This window comes from Neophocaena asiaeorientalis, unplaced genomic scaffold (assembly GCF_003031525.2).
Source record: "Neophocaena asiaeorientalis asiaeorientalis breed wild unplaced genomic scaffold, Neophocaena_asiaeorientalis_V1.1 scaffold5, whole genome shotgun sequence".
Classification (NCBI taxonomy): Eukaryota; Metazoa; Chordata; class Mammalia; order Artiodactyla; family Phocoenidae; genus Neophocaena; species Neophocaena asiaeorientalis.
The window spans coordinates 11,479,230-11,495,655 of record NW_020174698.1 but is presented as its reverse complement, the minus strand read 5'-3'; the positions used below and the strand labels follow the sequence as shown (position 1 = coordinate 11,495,655).

The 16,426-nt window shown below is 34.4% G+C and overlaps 1 protein-coding gene across 1 annotated transcript in view; it reads left to right on the top strand.

Annotated features, from left to right (window-relative positions):
* The window catches only part of NKAIN2 (sodium/potassium transporting ATPase interacting 2), a 511,469-nt gene that overhangs the window by 63,087 nt on the left and 431,956 nt on the right, over positions 1–16,426 (top strand). The window contains exon 3 of the mRNA XM_024759019.1: positions 5,143–5,223. Within this exon, the coding sequence (XP_024614787.1) occupies positions 5,143–5,223 (81 nt within the window). The remainder of the gene's footprint in view (positions 1–5,142; positions 5,224–16,426) is intronic.

The following is a 16,426-nucleotide window of genomic DNA, read 5'->3' as shown; positions in this document are numbered from 1 at the left end:
TTTAAACATATATGTCTGAAACATATTCATAGAAAAAAAGTGTATATGGGAGCATATACAATAAAATGATACCAGTGATTATATCTAAGTATGATATTTTCTCAATTTCCTTTCTATGATGTTCAAAATTTTAAAGATTTTCTACAATAAGAAATTTCTGTAATTGAGGGAAAATATAATCTTATTATAAAATGGTTGTCATTAAAATGTGTGCATAAACATAGAATCACAAGGAAACTTGAACATATGATAGAAGCATTGGTAAAATAGGAAGGTAGAAACCTGCCTTTCTAAATGATCTGCAATGTGATCTATGATTAGAATTGGATTTTTATCAGATTCTGGCTAATTATCAAACTAATAATTTTAATAGTAGTGTATTTTATTTAGCTATTTCTTTTAAGTGAAAGTTTATATAGCATGAAGTAGATGTAACAGGATTTATGAATTAGGAGACAGGATTTACATCATAAAGCAGGCTGTCACTGGTCATAAGATGATCAAGAATTAGAAAATAAGCTGCTTTATTTGGGCCACTTTTGTTCTTTTTTATTATAACTATGGATGAGACAGTGATGAGAATGCCTAAGCAGATTAAATGATGCTGCTGTTGAAAATGAGAAAATAAAGCTAAAATATAATTAACTTGGAGCAAAAGGTGACTGTAGTCCAATCATTTTGACCAGGGATATTTGTTTTATGGGTATACATGTATATCTATTAAAATATTCTCACTGTCAGTATTAAAACACTTGATTGTTAATAATTCTAAAATGTTGCTTAAAGGAGTTGTTTTTAAGACAGATTTGCTAATACAATGCTTCTTAGGAATGCTTCTATCATAGTTCATTAGAACCAATTACATTATTACTTTCATACTAGCAGCAAAATATCAGTGATATTGGTAAACTGATATGAGTGTTGCTTTCTAGTAAAAAATAATGATACCTGAAAACGTTCCTATGGATTACACCAATTGCATATCAATGGTAAACATAAATCATTTTAGGGGAGTAAGTAACTCAGTTATATCTTGTAATGTTTCTCTACAGCATCTGTTATATTCACTTGCATCCAGATGGTGCTTAATAAATATGAACTGATTCACTGCCTCAACTCTTTTTCTAATTAAGCACTTATGAAATGTGGCTGGTACTTGAATTGTACTAGGCTCTTTCGTCTTCTAAACATCGGCCCCCAACCTTTTTGACACCAGGCACTGGTTTCGTGGAAGACAATTTTTCCATGGACCGGGGGTCGGGGGGGGTGCGAGAGATGCTTCAGGTGGTAATGCGAGCAATGGGGAGCGGCAGACGAAGTTTCACTCACTTGCCCACCGCTCACCTCCTGCTGGGTGGCCCTGGTCTGTGGCCCAGGGGTTGGGGACCCCTGTTCTAATAATTATGATATTATTGAATAATAATTCTCTAAACTGTGGTAGTTTTAAAGAGAAAGTCACTAATATAATTTAAACCATTTTTATATATTTGCATATGTGTTTATTAAAGGTGTCACACCACTAAAGGTGATAATTCTCTTTTGTAAATCTTTAACGAAGTAGAGTGCATTGTAGACTAACTGGTTTGTAATTAAATATGCAATAAAATGAAAATAATGCAAATAAATGCAAAGATATAGAAGGAACGTTTATTATGTTCCCTCTGGACATATTCTTTTGGATTACTCTAGGAGAAATGGGATAAAAAGAACAAAATCATTACTAAAAATAACATGAAAGAGCAACTCATAATGTATGATATAGAAAATGCGTTATAATTATATAGTATGGTCAACCATAAATAATAAATTGTTTTAATGAAACCAAATGAAAAAAGGTTTGCTTTATAAAATGTCATCCATCTATCAGTATTGGCATTCATGTATCAAAAAAGAAACTTGGGCTACCATGGTGGCGCAGTGGTTGAGAGTCCGCCTGCCGATGCAGGGGACACGGGTTCGTGCCCTGGTCCGGGAAGATCCCACATGCCGCGGAGCGGCTGGGCCCGTGCGCCATGGCTGCTGAGCCTGCGCGTCCGGAGCCTGTGCTCCGCAACGGGAGAGGCCACAACAGTGAGAGGCCCGCGAACCGAAAAAAAAAAAAAAAAAGAAACGTATTCTAGGGAAGAACATGTTTCATTAAGGGATAAAGTCTAGATTGCAAGTTCAACTAGGTGAAAAAATATTTTGCAAAAGTTAATGTAAAAAGTATATATTTTTAGTATTCTAAGGAGATTAAAATGTGGGGATTACTGCCGTATTACTGAAACAGGGAGAGGGGATGATATAACATAATCATCGTAATAAAAGGTGATTTTACATTTGAGGAAACTAAAGAGTAGTGAGACTTGCATGTAGCCACAGAACTCCTAAGTGGTGCAAACTTCAGGTCCCAAGTTCTTAATCTCTATATGCAGTTTATTTGCATGTGACCCATTATCTTACCTGTCTTTCCCTAAAATTATTAATTTTGGGGACTAAAGCATAATTTTTTCAGCTTCATGTTTTTAACCAAACTAAGTATAATTTACATTTACACATACACATAAATGCATAACTTAGTATGAGTGATATCTAAATTTATCTGGATGAAAATTCCAAATTCTTATTATATATTCAACATATAATGAAATAGTGATTATGCCATGTGTACCACATAGATGCAGATAATATTTTCAGCATTTTATCATCTGAAAATATAATTTCAGTTGCAAAATAGAAAAGCTATAGCTTTTCTATTAACATTCTTTAATGCCTCGTCAGGAAACCTAACTACCAATGACCAACTTTCAGGGATATATAATATATGTTATACAGTGTGTTTCATCCACTCTTACCAAATTTTTTACTTATCCTGCTACTTTGTTTTTTAGTAACTAGTGCTTACTTAGCTCTCCATTATAAATAAGGTAGGGAAAGTGTGTCACCAGGAACAAAGAACATGATCAAACACTTCAGTCGATCATGCTTTCATTCTTTCTTACACTCATGTAAACCAAGTCACAGGAACTTCAAGCATTTTTTTTTCTCACCTACTTATTCTTAAAGTGGGACCCAGCACTTCATTACATTTCTAAAACTAATATCCAAATCTGCAAAACAACCCAATAAGTCTAGATTTTAATATTTAAAAAATTTGTGAACAAGTTTCTGCTTTATAATACAGACCAAATTTAGACATCTCATTAGATCTCTGCTCTAAAACTTAAGTTCCATGCCCCAGCCTGCTTAGCTTTCTGACCCTATTTCCAGTATGCAGCCTTCACTTCTCAAACCCCTTCTTTTGTGTTAGATCATATAGTTTTGCTCTTATTTTGTTCTCACCAAGCAGTGCACATATTCAACAGTTAGATGAATGCATCCCCTGGAAAACAGCTGAGTCAGTGTTTATTATATAAACTTATCATTTAGGCCTCTCAGTCCTCACACTACATGAATTATCATAGAATTCTCATAAGAACCAGGTCTGGGATGGGTGGAAGGAGTTCTGCTTCTGAAAATAGTTAAGATTTTTTTCTGTATTGTTCCTCATTCATTGATTGACTTACAAAATATTTACTGAGCACCTGTTTTGTACAGCGTACTAAGTTAGCAACTTAGAGATATAAGCATTAATTGAAAGAGTCTTTTCTCTCAAGGAGCTTATCATTGTGCACTGGGGAAAGTATGCAAATAATTAGATATAAGACATTTGGAATGAAATTCGAGCAAGCAAGATCTTATTGGAGCACAAGGCAGGGATACACCATTTCTAATTGGATATCACTCAAGAGATGATATTTATATTGACTTCTGAAGAAAAATAAAAAATTGATAGATGGTAAGAGGAGTACTTAGGGAAAGTAAAATTATTAAAATGAAAAGTATTAAAAGATAAAATTATTTAAATGGCACAGAGGTGAGAAATAGCTTTCCATGTACATGGAGCAACGAGTAATCCAATGTGTCCATAATCCATAATGACTTGAAAGATGAACTGAAACGTGTGTCTGAAAAGATAACATGGTACAAGATCATGGAGGTCCTTGAACTATAAAATAAAGATTTTGGAACTCACCATATAAAGAATGGGAGCCATTGGTATTCATTTAGCAGAGAAATGACATTGTAGCCTCTTGTTCCATTTTTTTTAATTTCACACCTGCTGCTTTCTTTGTTTACTTCAACCTTCCACCATGGCCTTTCCAATCCCCCACACTGCTGTTTGGTAAAATCCATAAATTAGTTTGGTTCACCTCTTATGGAAGGTGTTTCACCTCTTCTGTTAGATGTTGCAGGACTACCTTTTCTCATCATAGTTTGCACACGTTTCCCATCTTCTTTCCTTGAGCTCAGACTATATATACCCTTTTATGATTTTTGTGTAAGAATCTTCTCTTTTCTAATCTACCTCTTTCACTTGACTTGAATTCAGGGAGAATTTATCATTGGTCTTTGTATCCTCAGTGTCTTTCTAGCATGTTTCCTTCTAAGGACTTAATAAATTTTGGTTAACTGAATGCTCAGAACTGTGTCTTGGTAAGAAAATTTTGTCATTGATGAAGAAAGCACATTGCATAGACAACAGAATAAAATTAGAGATAATAACTAGATGGTCACTAAAGTAGGAGGTCATGAGAGGATAAAATAAGAAGGTGAAAGGATAAATGGAAAGAAGATGCCAAAGAGAGAAGCTGATTAGATGGGACAGAGGTATGAAAACTGATTTGAAGATGACCCTCGATAACTTGGGGAAAGGTTACATGTTATCAAACATTGGGTTGATCTTGCTAAAGGAAGATAAGAGCTCTCTTTTAAATGGGTTGTAGTTGATATATCTACTGGGGCATCATTTTTTCAGATATCTGGAAACCACAACATTCCCTCTTAAAACAGAAATGTGGACTACTATTTCTTTTGTCTAAAAACCGAAAAAATTATCCCTAAGCAAGTTTGAGCTGTAATACTATAAGAGTCTATTACAGTGAGGAAAAAAATCCAACTAGAGATAAATGTACATCTCATTCTGTTTCTTAGAAAGAAAAAATATCTAGTATTTTCCACTAATCTTAAGATTTGGTGTTCAAAAGTTCAAGTTCTGTTTAAATCTTACTCAGTTGATTCAAAATTAATTATGTTATTTCTCTCTTGCTTTCTTTCCTACAGTATGCTGTCTGGCTAGTCCTCTGGGTTACGTGGAATGTGTTTGTTATCTGCTTCTATTTGGAGGCTGGGGACCTCTCAAAGGTAATTTGCCATCTGATTTGCCTGAGTCATCAGTTGTGTGTTAACAAGCCTCTTCCTAAGTAAGGCAGAGTCTCACCCTGCTCTTGTCACTTAGATGCACCTCGAATGAAGGTAAATTGAAAGATGTCCTCATCTATCTCTCTGCATTTCTACCATCAAAGAAACATTTCAGTGTGTCACAAAAATGTCATTTTATTATTTTAAGCAAAACTAAATGAAATATTGATTATTACGGTGACCATACTGTGTACTTTTAAAACATTGACTTGTAAGAGATTTCTGAAGCAGAGTAGGAAGTTTTTCAGAGATAAAATCTTGAAGATTTTTGAAATCACTTAGTTGGCTTATTACTCTGCTAAAGACTTTCCTGATTGGACCCAAATAGCAATGTAATAATTCAAATAATTAATGGGTTTTAGTTGAATAAAACTGTTACCAGAGGGATATAATTTATTATATAAATGAATAAAATAGACATTTTATTCTAAAATAATCTAGGAAGGACTTAAAATACTTACATTTTCATTTAGGTTTCTTTATTTTGTGCTGTCCTGTATGAGTGTCTGTATGTATGTGTGTTTGTGTATGTCTTGCTATTATATTTCTAACATAAATGCCTTACTATTGAAATAATGCAGTTTGTAGATCTCTAAAACCAACATCCTTCTTCTTTTGGAATGCAATTAACAGCAACTAAGTCAAATGAGATAATCCATTCAAAGTAGTAGTAAATCTTGCTTGAGACACTTGAGAGAGTTGTAAACTTGTACTTCTTCATATTAACTTTAAAAGATAGAGATTGTAAAATGTTCTTTTACCTCTCTATCCCTTAGATCAGAAAGACCCTGCAAAGATGTTGACATTTTTAAAACCCAGAGATGATAACCTGCTTTCAAAGGCTAAAAGAGCTAAAAAGTCTCCAGGAACTACCTTTGCAGGGCTATATATCTTGGTGGGCGGGGGATGGGGTGATGGTAATACACATTTATAATCTAGCATACAGGAGTTTCCCAAAGCACTCTGAGCATTTTCAAGTATGTTTATATATTATTTAACTATGATATTGAGTATAAATAATCTCTTTTTTTCATTTTAACCATTTTATTTAATTTTTCATTTTAACCATTTTATTTTATTTTTTTAACATCTTTATTGGAGTATAATTGCTTTACAATGGCGTGTTAGTTTCTGCTTTACAACAAAATGAATCAGTTATATATATACATATGTTCCCATATCTCTTCCCTCTTGCGTCTCCCTCCCTCCCACCCTCCCTATCCCACCCCTCCAGGCGGTCACAAAGCACCGAGCTGATCTCCCTGTGCTATGCGGCTGCTTCCCACTAGCTATCTACCTTACATTTGGTAGTGTATATATGTCCATGCCTCTCTCTCGCTTTGTCACAGCTTACCCTTCTCCCTCCTCCTATCCTCAAGTCCATTCTCTAGTAGGTCTGTGTCTTTATTCCTGTTTTACCCCTAGGTTCTTCATGACTTTTCTTCTTAAATTCCATATATATGTGTTAGCATACGATATTTGTCTCTCTCTTTCTGACTTACTTCACTCTGTATGACAGACTCTAGGTCTATCCACCTCATTACAAATAGCTCAATTTCGTTTCTTTTTATGGCTGAGTAATATTCCATTGTATATATGTGCCACATCTTCTCTATCCATTCATCCAATGGTGGATACTTAGGTTGTTTCCATCTCCGGGCTATTGTAAATAGAGCTGCAATGAACATTTTGGTACATGACTCTTTTTGAATTATGGTTTTCTCAGGGTATATGCCCAGTAGTGGGATTGCTGGGTCATATGGTAGTTCTATTTGTAGGTTTTTGAGGAACCTCCATACTCTTCTCCACAGTGGCTGTATCAATTTACATTCCTACCAACAGTGCAAGAGGGTTCCCTTTTCTCCACACCCTCTCCAGCATTTGTTGTTTGTAGATTTTCTGATGATGGCCATTCTGACTGGTGTGAGATGATATCTCATTGTAGTTTTGATTTGCATTTCTCTAATGATTAGTGATGTTGAGCATTCTTTCATGTGTTTGTTGGCATTCTGTATATCTTCTTTGGAGAAATGTCTATTTAGGTCTTCTGCCCATTTTTGGATTGGGTTATTGTTTTTTTGTTATTAAGCTTTTTCATCATTGGTGTATAGGAATGCCAGAGATTTCTGTGCATTAATTTTGTATCCTGCTACTTTACCAAATTCATTGATTAGCTCTAGTAGTTTTCTGGTAGCGTCTTTAGGATTCTCTATGTATAGTATCATGTGATCTGCAAATAATGACAGCTTTACTTCTTCTTTTCCAATTTAGATTCCTTTTATGTCCGTTTCTTCTCTGATTGCTGTGACTAAAACTTCCAAAACTATGTTGAATAAGAGTGATGAGAGAGGGCAACCTTGTCTTGTTCCTGATCTTAGTGGTAGTGCTTTCAGTTTTTCACCATTCAGAACAATGTTTGCTGTGGGTTTGTCATATATGGCCTTTATTATGTTGAGGAAAGTTCCCTCTATGCCTACTTTCTGCAGGGTTTTTATCCTAAATGGGTGTTGAATTTTGTCAAAAGCTTTCTCTGCATCTATTGAGATGATCATATGGAGTATAAATAATGTTGACTTTTTTTTTCAATTTCAAATGATGAAAGATAAAGAGAGTGACGTTATCATATGAAATAGACCCAAGGCTTCTGGAACCTGTAGTTTTATGAGCAGATTTTGGACAAGTCCTCATTGTGGCCCTCGGCAGTGTCTGCCCTGGTGGATGGCATTTCTGTATTCTTGCCGGTCATCATACTCCACATTCTCAGCAGCAGGCAGTCCTTTCCTGAACATGCTGTGACCAATGAAAAGGAATTTTTCAGGTGGCTCTAGGAAAGACACTTCATTTTCTTCTTAAAGCTCACATTCCCAGTACTTGAATTCCTTACCCAATTTATATATCTCTGCTGTATAATCTACTTTGTTCAAAGAGATTCCTCACTAAAATGACTTTTAATGATATTTTCAATTTTAAATAATCACCTTAATAATTGGAGGACAGGTATTCAGTCATATTGGCTAAGATGATCTAGCAGATCAGAGTTTGTTTAATATTAAAAAAAAGAGGGAGAAATCTGAGCCAAGCTGGCTGCACAAATGTGTAATTTTTCTCACTGCTCCATGTGATGACTGCAGACACAAAATAAAGCTTGTGATCCCATGACCTTGGACATGGGCATTGAAACCATAACGAGGACACATCCTAAAACATTAGAGTTCAAGAGAGTTGCAACCCAAATGACTAAGAATTCTTCTAATGCACACAGGCAGGTAATGACTATCCCATGGCAGTGAAGCAGTTAATAATATTTCCTTTTCTTTTCATCTTATAAACAAAGGCTAGACTCTGCAGAACACATGAAAATTTAATAATTTCCTTTTAACAAATAATCTAAAGGAAAACCATAAAGGGCAAAGTTATATTGTTATCTGTACTGGGATTTTCCTCTCTTTCCTGCTCAAAGGGTTTGAGAAAGGTATATTTATGCCATTTAATTCTTTAGCTTCTGCAACTACCTGACATTCTTCAAGTAACAGAGTGCCAGAAATAAGCAATGGTGATTGAAAAATGTACAGATATATAAAAGCTCAAAAATGGGACTCCTGAAACTGCTGATAATACTTAGGTTACAGAATATAAACCACCTTTCCCCTCACCTCACCCAAAAAAATAAACTAATTTGACCATAAGAATGGGTCAGTTTGTTTGAGGCTGAGGGACAAATATGGGAAACAGAATCAGGGAGGAAATTCTGTGGTCTTTATATATGTGAGAGAAGTAGGTTTGTTTCCATAAAACATTTTGTAAAGAATTGATTTCTTCATAATGAATATTGGCAAGAAATGATAAAAAGCGGTAAAATATTAAGGCAAACTTGAGTTACCCATTAGAGTTTAGAATTTTTTGTTGTCCTTTTCCAGTGTCTTTTCTGCTTTTTCTGCTAAACTCTCTGCCTGTACTTATGAGAGAAATAGATATTAGCATCATTAATGAAGCCAGTGTGTACCTTCGGGAATGAAACGGCTTAATTACAATAATATGGTACACAGGGCTGACCTGGTTGATATTCAGTTTTATTTGTACCCATAATTGTATAGATAATATATTTTTTCATCAAAAATTCTGTGTAAATCCAACATTATTATTACAATATTTATTAATATATTTTAATGCTTATCCCCATGAGATTTAAGGACAAATAAAACTAATCAACCAGAGAAATTTCTTTTTAAAAATTTTATCTCAATGATATTAATAAAATATCGGGAATGTCATATAAATTAGCACATAATATGGTAGGAACAAATAAACATATACATTGCATAATAACTATTTCCACACTATTTATATTAATGCTTTAGATATTAGTGTTTTAACTAAATATCCTGAAACATCCTACAGATTCTTACTTTCTGAGGTGATATTTTAATAGATGTTCTGTTAATGAAACAGAGATAACATTAAATGAAACAGAGATAACATTAGTTTGTAACCCAAAGTGTTTGCTGACTTCGTAGGCAGCTGCCTTTGAGCATTAAATGTGACCTTGACTATTGGATTAATAGTTTTGAGAATTCCTGATGTAAATAGTCTTACTGTGTTGTTGGATTATTCTGGTCAATTGTGATTTTCTTGCTCACATATCAAATAGAAATGCAAATTAATCCCAGGTATTAACTGAATTGAGTTATTTTGAAAAAAGAAAAGATCTGTTTGTTCTGTAGTTAACTTCAAAGTGCAGTGTTAGAAGGAAAACACATATAATATGGTAATTCACCTATTAGATTCATCACCTGGGAAAATAAAATTTATGAAATAGTTTTTGAATAGTTATACACAGGAAAAAAATTAGCGGTCTTCTGCTCTCTGCAAAAAACTGTATTCTGTTGGGTGTGTTATAATTGTATCTACTCTTAGCTGAAATTATATCCTAACACTTTTCTTTATATGACTATTTTGAGATCTCAATTTCTACTTTCGTAATCTATGGGCACCATTAGTGAATGATGCACCACCTATCTTTAGAAATAAAATAATTAACTTACAGATCATAAAAGAGTAACCAAGGGATTATTTTACACTTAAAACAACCCAATTTGTTTATATACTAGGGATGCAGGTATATAACCCTTGGGCTTCATTATATTATCAGAAACTTATATTGCTAAACGTACCCTAGAGCAATTAATTATACCTAATGAATGCTTTTAATAGTAATGTCTAGAAAGCTGTCACATTTTAATAATTTTGATAGTTACTTCTGAGATCTAGATATACATTTTCACTTAAGAATGTGGTATGTAGGGCTTCCCCAGTTGCCAAAACAGGGAGAGGCCCCCGGACCAAAAAAAAAAAAAAAAAAAAAAGAACGTGGTATGTAAAAAGCTATGTAAGAATGTGGCTTATTTATGAAGATGAAATAGGCAGTCTACCTGAAAAAGAATTCAGAGTAATGATAGTAAGGATGATGCAAAACCTTGGAAATAGAATGGAGAAAATACAAGAAACGTTTAATAAGGACTTAGGAGAACTAAAGAACAAACAAACAATGATGAACAACATAATAAATGAAATTGAAAATTCTCTAGAAGGAATCAATAGCAGAATAACTGAGGCAGAAGAACCGATAAGTGACCTGGAAGATAAAATAGTGGAAATAAATACTACAGAGCAGAATAAAGAAAAAAGAATGAAAAGAATTGAAGACAGTCTCAGAGACCTCTGGGACAACATTAAATCCACCAACGTTCAAGTTATAGGGGTCCCAGAAGAAGAAGAGAAAAAGAAAGGGACTAAGAAAATATTTGAAGAGATTATAGTCGAAAACTTCCCTAATATGGAAAAGGAAATAGTCAGTCAGTTCCAGGAAGCACAGAGTCCCATACAGGATAAATCCAAGGAGAAACACACCAAGACACATATTAATCAAACTATCAAAAATTAAATACAGAGAAAAAATATTAAAAGCAGCAAGGGAAAAGCAACAAATAACATACAATGGAATCCCCATAAGATTAACAGGTGATCTTCCAGCAGAAACTCTGCAAGCCAGAAGGGAGTGGCAAGACATATTTAAATTGATGAAAGGTAGAACCTACAACCAAGATTAGTCTACCCAGAAAGGATCTCATTCAGATTCAATGGAGAAATTAAAACTTTTACAGACAAGCAAAAGTTAAAAGAATTCAGCACCACCAAACCAGCTTTACAACAAATGCTAAAGGAACTTCTCTAGGCAGGAAATATAACAGAAGGAAAAGACCTACAATAACAAACCAAAAACAATTAAGAAAATGGTAATAGGAACATACATATCGAAAATTATCTTAAATGTAAATGGGTTAAATGCTCCCACCAAAAGACATAGACTGGCTGAACGGATACAAAAACAAAACCCGTATATATGCTGTCTACAAGAGACCCACTTCAGACCTAGGGACACATACAGACTGAAAGTGAGGGGATGGAAAAAGATATTCCATGCAAATGGAAATCAGAAGAAAGCTAGAGCAGCAATTCTCATATCAGGCAAAAAGACTTTAAAATAAAGACTATTAGAAGAGACAAAGAAGGACACTACATAATGATCAAGGGCTCAATCCAAGAAGATATAACAATTGTAAATACTTATGGACCCAACATAGGAGCACATCAATACATAAGGCAAATGCTAACAGCCATAAAAGGGGAAATCAACAGTAACACAGTCGTAGTAGGGGACTTTAACACCCCACTTTCACCAATGGACAGATCATCCAAAATGAAAATAAGTAATGAGACACAAGCTTTAAATGATACATTAAATAAGATGGACTTAATTGATATTTATAGGACATTCCATCCAAAAATGACAGAATAGACTTTCTTCTCAAGTGTTCATGGAACATTCTCCAGGATACATCATATCTTGGTCACAAATCAAGCCTTGGTAAATTTAAGAAAATTGAAATCATATCAGGTATCTTTTCCCACCACAATGCTGTGAGACTAGATATCAATTACAGGAAAAAAATCTGTAAAAAACACAAATACATGGAGGCTAAACAGTACACTACTAAATAACCAAGAGGTCACTGAGGAAATCAAAGAGGAAATCAAAAAATACCTAGAAACAAATGACACGGAAAACATGATGACCCAAAACCTATGGGATGCAGCAAAAGCAGTTCTAAGAGGGAAGTTTATAGCAATACAATCCTACCTCAGGAAACAAGACACATCTCAAATAAACTACCTAAACTTACACTTAAAGCAATTAGAGAAAGAAGAACAAAAAAACCCCGAAGTTAGCAGAAGGAAAGAAATCAGAAAGATCAGATAAGAAATAAATAAAAAAGAAATGAGGGAAACAATAGCAAAGATCAATAAAACGAAAAGCTGGTTCTTTGGGAAGATAAACAAAATTGATAAACCATTAGCCAGACTCATCAAGAAAAAAAAGGAAGAAGACTCAAATCAATAGAATTAGAAATGAAAAAGGAGAAGTAACAACTGGCACCACAGAAATACAAAGGATCATGAGCGATTACTACAAGCAACTATATACCAATAAAATGGACAACCTGGAAGAAATGGACAACTTCTTAGAAAAACACAACCTTCCAAGACTGAACCAGGAAGAAATAGAGAATATAAGCAGACCAATCACAAGCATTGAAATTAAGACTGATTAAAAATCTTCCAAAAAACAAAAGCCCAGGAGCAGATGGCTTCACAGACGAATTCTATCAAACATTTAGGGAAGAGCTAACACCTATCCTTCTCAAACTCTTCCAAAATATAGCAGAGGGAGGAACATTTTTCACAGAGCTAGAACAAAAAACTTCACAATTTGTGTGGAAATACAAAAGACCCCGAATAGCCAAAACACTCTTGAGAAAGAAAAATGGAGCTGGAGGAATCAGGATCCCTGACTTCAGAGTATGCTACAAAGCTACAGTAATGAAGACAGTATGGTACTGGTGCAAAAATAGAAATATAAATCAATGGAACAGGATAGAAAGCCCAGAGATTTACCCATGCATATATGGTCACCTTGTCTTTGATAAAAGAGGCAAGAATATACAATGGAGAAAAGACAACCTCTTCAATAAGTGGTGCTGGGAAAACTGGATAGCTACATTTAAAAGAATGAAATTAGAACACTCCCTAACACCATACACAAAAATAAGCTCACAGTGGATTAAAGACCTAAATGTAAGGCCAGATAGTATACAACTCTTAGAGGAAAACATAGGCAGGACACTCTATGACATAAATCACAGCAAGATCCTTTTTGACCCACCTCCTAGAGAAATGGAAATAAAACCAAAAATAAATGGGACCTAATGAAACTTAAGAGCTTTAACACGGCAAAGGAAACCATAAACAAGACGAAAAGATGACCCTCAGAATGGGAGAAAATATTTGCAAACGAAGCAACTGACAGAGGATTAATCTCCAAAATATACAAGCAGCTCATGCAGCTCAATATCGAAAAAACAGCCTGATCTAAAAATGGGCAGAAGACCTAAATAGACATTTCTCCAAAGAAGATATACAGATTGCCAACAAACAAATGAAAGGATGCTCAACATCACTAATCATTAGAGAAATGCAAATCAAAACTACAATGAGGTATCACCTCACACCAGTAAGAATGGCCATCATCAAGAAATCTACAAACAATAAGTGCTGGAGAGGCTGTGGAGAAAAGGGAACCCTCTTGCACAAATGCTGGGAATGTAAACTGATACAACCACTATGGAGGTTCCTTAAAAATCTAAAAATAGAACTACCGTATGACCCAGTAATCCCACTATTGGACATATACCCTGAGAAAACCATAATTCAAAAAGAGTCATGTACCACAATTATCATTGCAGGTCTATTTACAATAGCCAGGACATGGAAGCAACCTAAGTGTCCATCGACAGATGAATGGATGAAGAAGATATGGCACATATATATGATGGTATGCTGGGAATGTAAACTGATACAACCACTATGGAGGTTCCTTAAAAATCTAAAAATAGAACTACCGTATGACCCAGTAATCCCACTATTGGACATATACCCTGAGAAAACCATAATTCAACAAGAGTCATGTACCACAATTATCATTGCAGGTCTATTTACAATAGCCAGGACATGGAAGCAACCTAAGTGTCCATCGACAGATGAATGGATATGTCCATCGACAGATGAAGATATGGCACATATATATGATGAGATATAAAAAGAAATGAAATTGAGTTATTTGTAATGAGGTGGATGGACCTAGAGTCTGTCATATAGAGTGAAGTAAGTCAGAAAGAGAAAAACAAATACCATAAGCTAACACATATATATACGAAATCTTAAAAAAAAAAAAAGGTCCTGAAAAACCTAGGGACAGGAATAAAGATGCAGACATAGATAATGGCCTTGAGGACATGTGGAGGGGGAAGGGTAAACTGGGACAAAGTGAGACAGTGGCATGTTACCATAAGCTAACACATATATATACGAAATCTTAAAAAAAAAAAAAGGTCCTGAAAAACCTAGGGACAGGAATAAAGATGCAGACATAGATAATGGCCTTGAGGACATGTGGAGGGGGAAGGGTAAACTGGGACAAAGTGAGACAGTGGCATGGACATATATACACCACCAAATGTGAAATAGACAGCTAATGGGAAGTAGCCACATAGCACAGGGAGTTCAGCTCAGTGCTTTATGACCACCTAGAGGGATGGGATAAGGAAGATGGGGGGGAGATGCAAGAGAGAGGAGATATGGGGATATATGTATATGTATAGGTGATTCACTTTGTTTTAAAGCAGAAACTAACACACCATTGTAAAGCAATTATAATCCAGTAAACATGTTTTTAAAAATGTGGCTTATTTAAGCTTTGAGAAATAAAATTGCTCTCTTATAAACAAAAGAGACAGGAAGAGGATAAAACCTGTCATACAATGTAGGCAAATGGGTAGAAATCCTTGAAACCATTTTCAAGTGCTGTGTGAAAAAATGTACTATTACAACAATCCTAGTTTTATTCCTTTTATTTAAAAAATGAATTATTCATTTAAAAAGGTATCTGATATTTGGATATTTTCAGCTCAGCGAAATTAATGTTTGTATCAAAATTTTCTTTTATGATTTTATATGAAAAAAGGTGGTATGGAGAGACATCTCTTATAATCATTTTTAACTTGAATTAATGGTGCTCTTCAAAAAGTAAAGAAATCTGTACAATTATTAATAAACAAAGAATAGCTGGATAATAGATTTGACTAAGTTTAAAAAATAATCAAGAGGACAATTGATTGGATTCATATTTTTTTGTTTCTTATTGTAAAATGCATATAGTCTAAGAAAACTTCAATTAACTGTCATTAAATGTATTAGGAAAAAAAAATTATTTCTCAAACCTTCAAAGATTTTGCTTTTGGATGTAGGATAAATGTCCTACATGTTATTAAGAATTAAATATAATGTAATTTTCCTCCAAAATAGAAATGAACCAACCTTTTGTAATTTGGTCAAACTGTAAGTGCCTCTGTTCTCTTTTTTCCTTTAATAGTGCAGTGAATTAAACTGCTTATTTTCTTCTTCAGTTCTCTTTTGTTTGCTTACTTGTTCCACTTCGTTTTAAGGCCCCCAAAGTGAGGAGTCGGATCTTTGGACCTTTCTACTTCTCTGTTTACATTCTTTCACTTGAAAATGCAGTTCACTCTCATAATTTAAGCTATCATCTCTACACATGTCTGCCAGATCTATATCTATATCTTCAGTCCTGACCTTGTTGCTAAGCTAAAGTCCCACATCTCCAACTTTCTGCTTGTGTCATGTCAATTCCATTGACACCTTAAATGCAACATGTCCAAAAGGATTTATCATCCGCAAAGAATCCAACTTCCTTAATTCACTTCTTACTCAGAAAAGGAAAAAAAAGGCAAAGTTTATTGCAAAATATGAATAAAAGAGGAAAAGAATTGTTCTGTGTTGGGGGAGGCTACAGAAATCTTTATAGATTGACCATGAGATGAAGCAAGAAATGCATATTTTTTATTATTTATAGTTTGTGTGTGTATTGTAAACCTTGCATTCTAACAAATGAAAAATAATAGAGAGTGATACTTTGGAAATGTAAATGCCCCAAAGAGATGAGCTGACCTTTAGA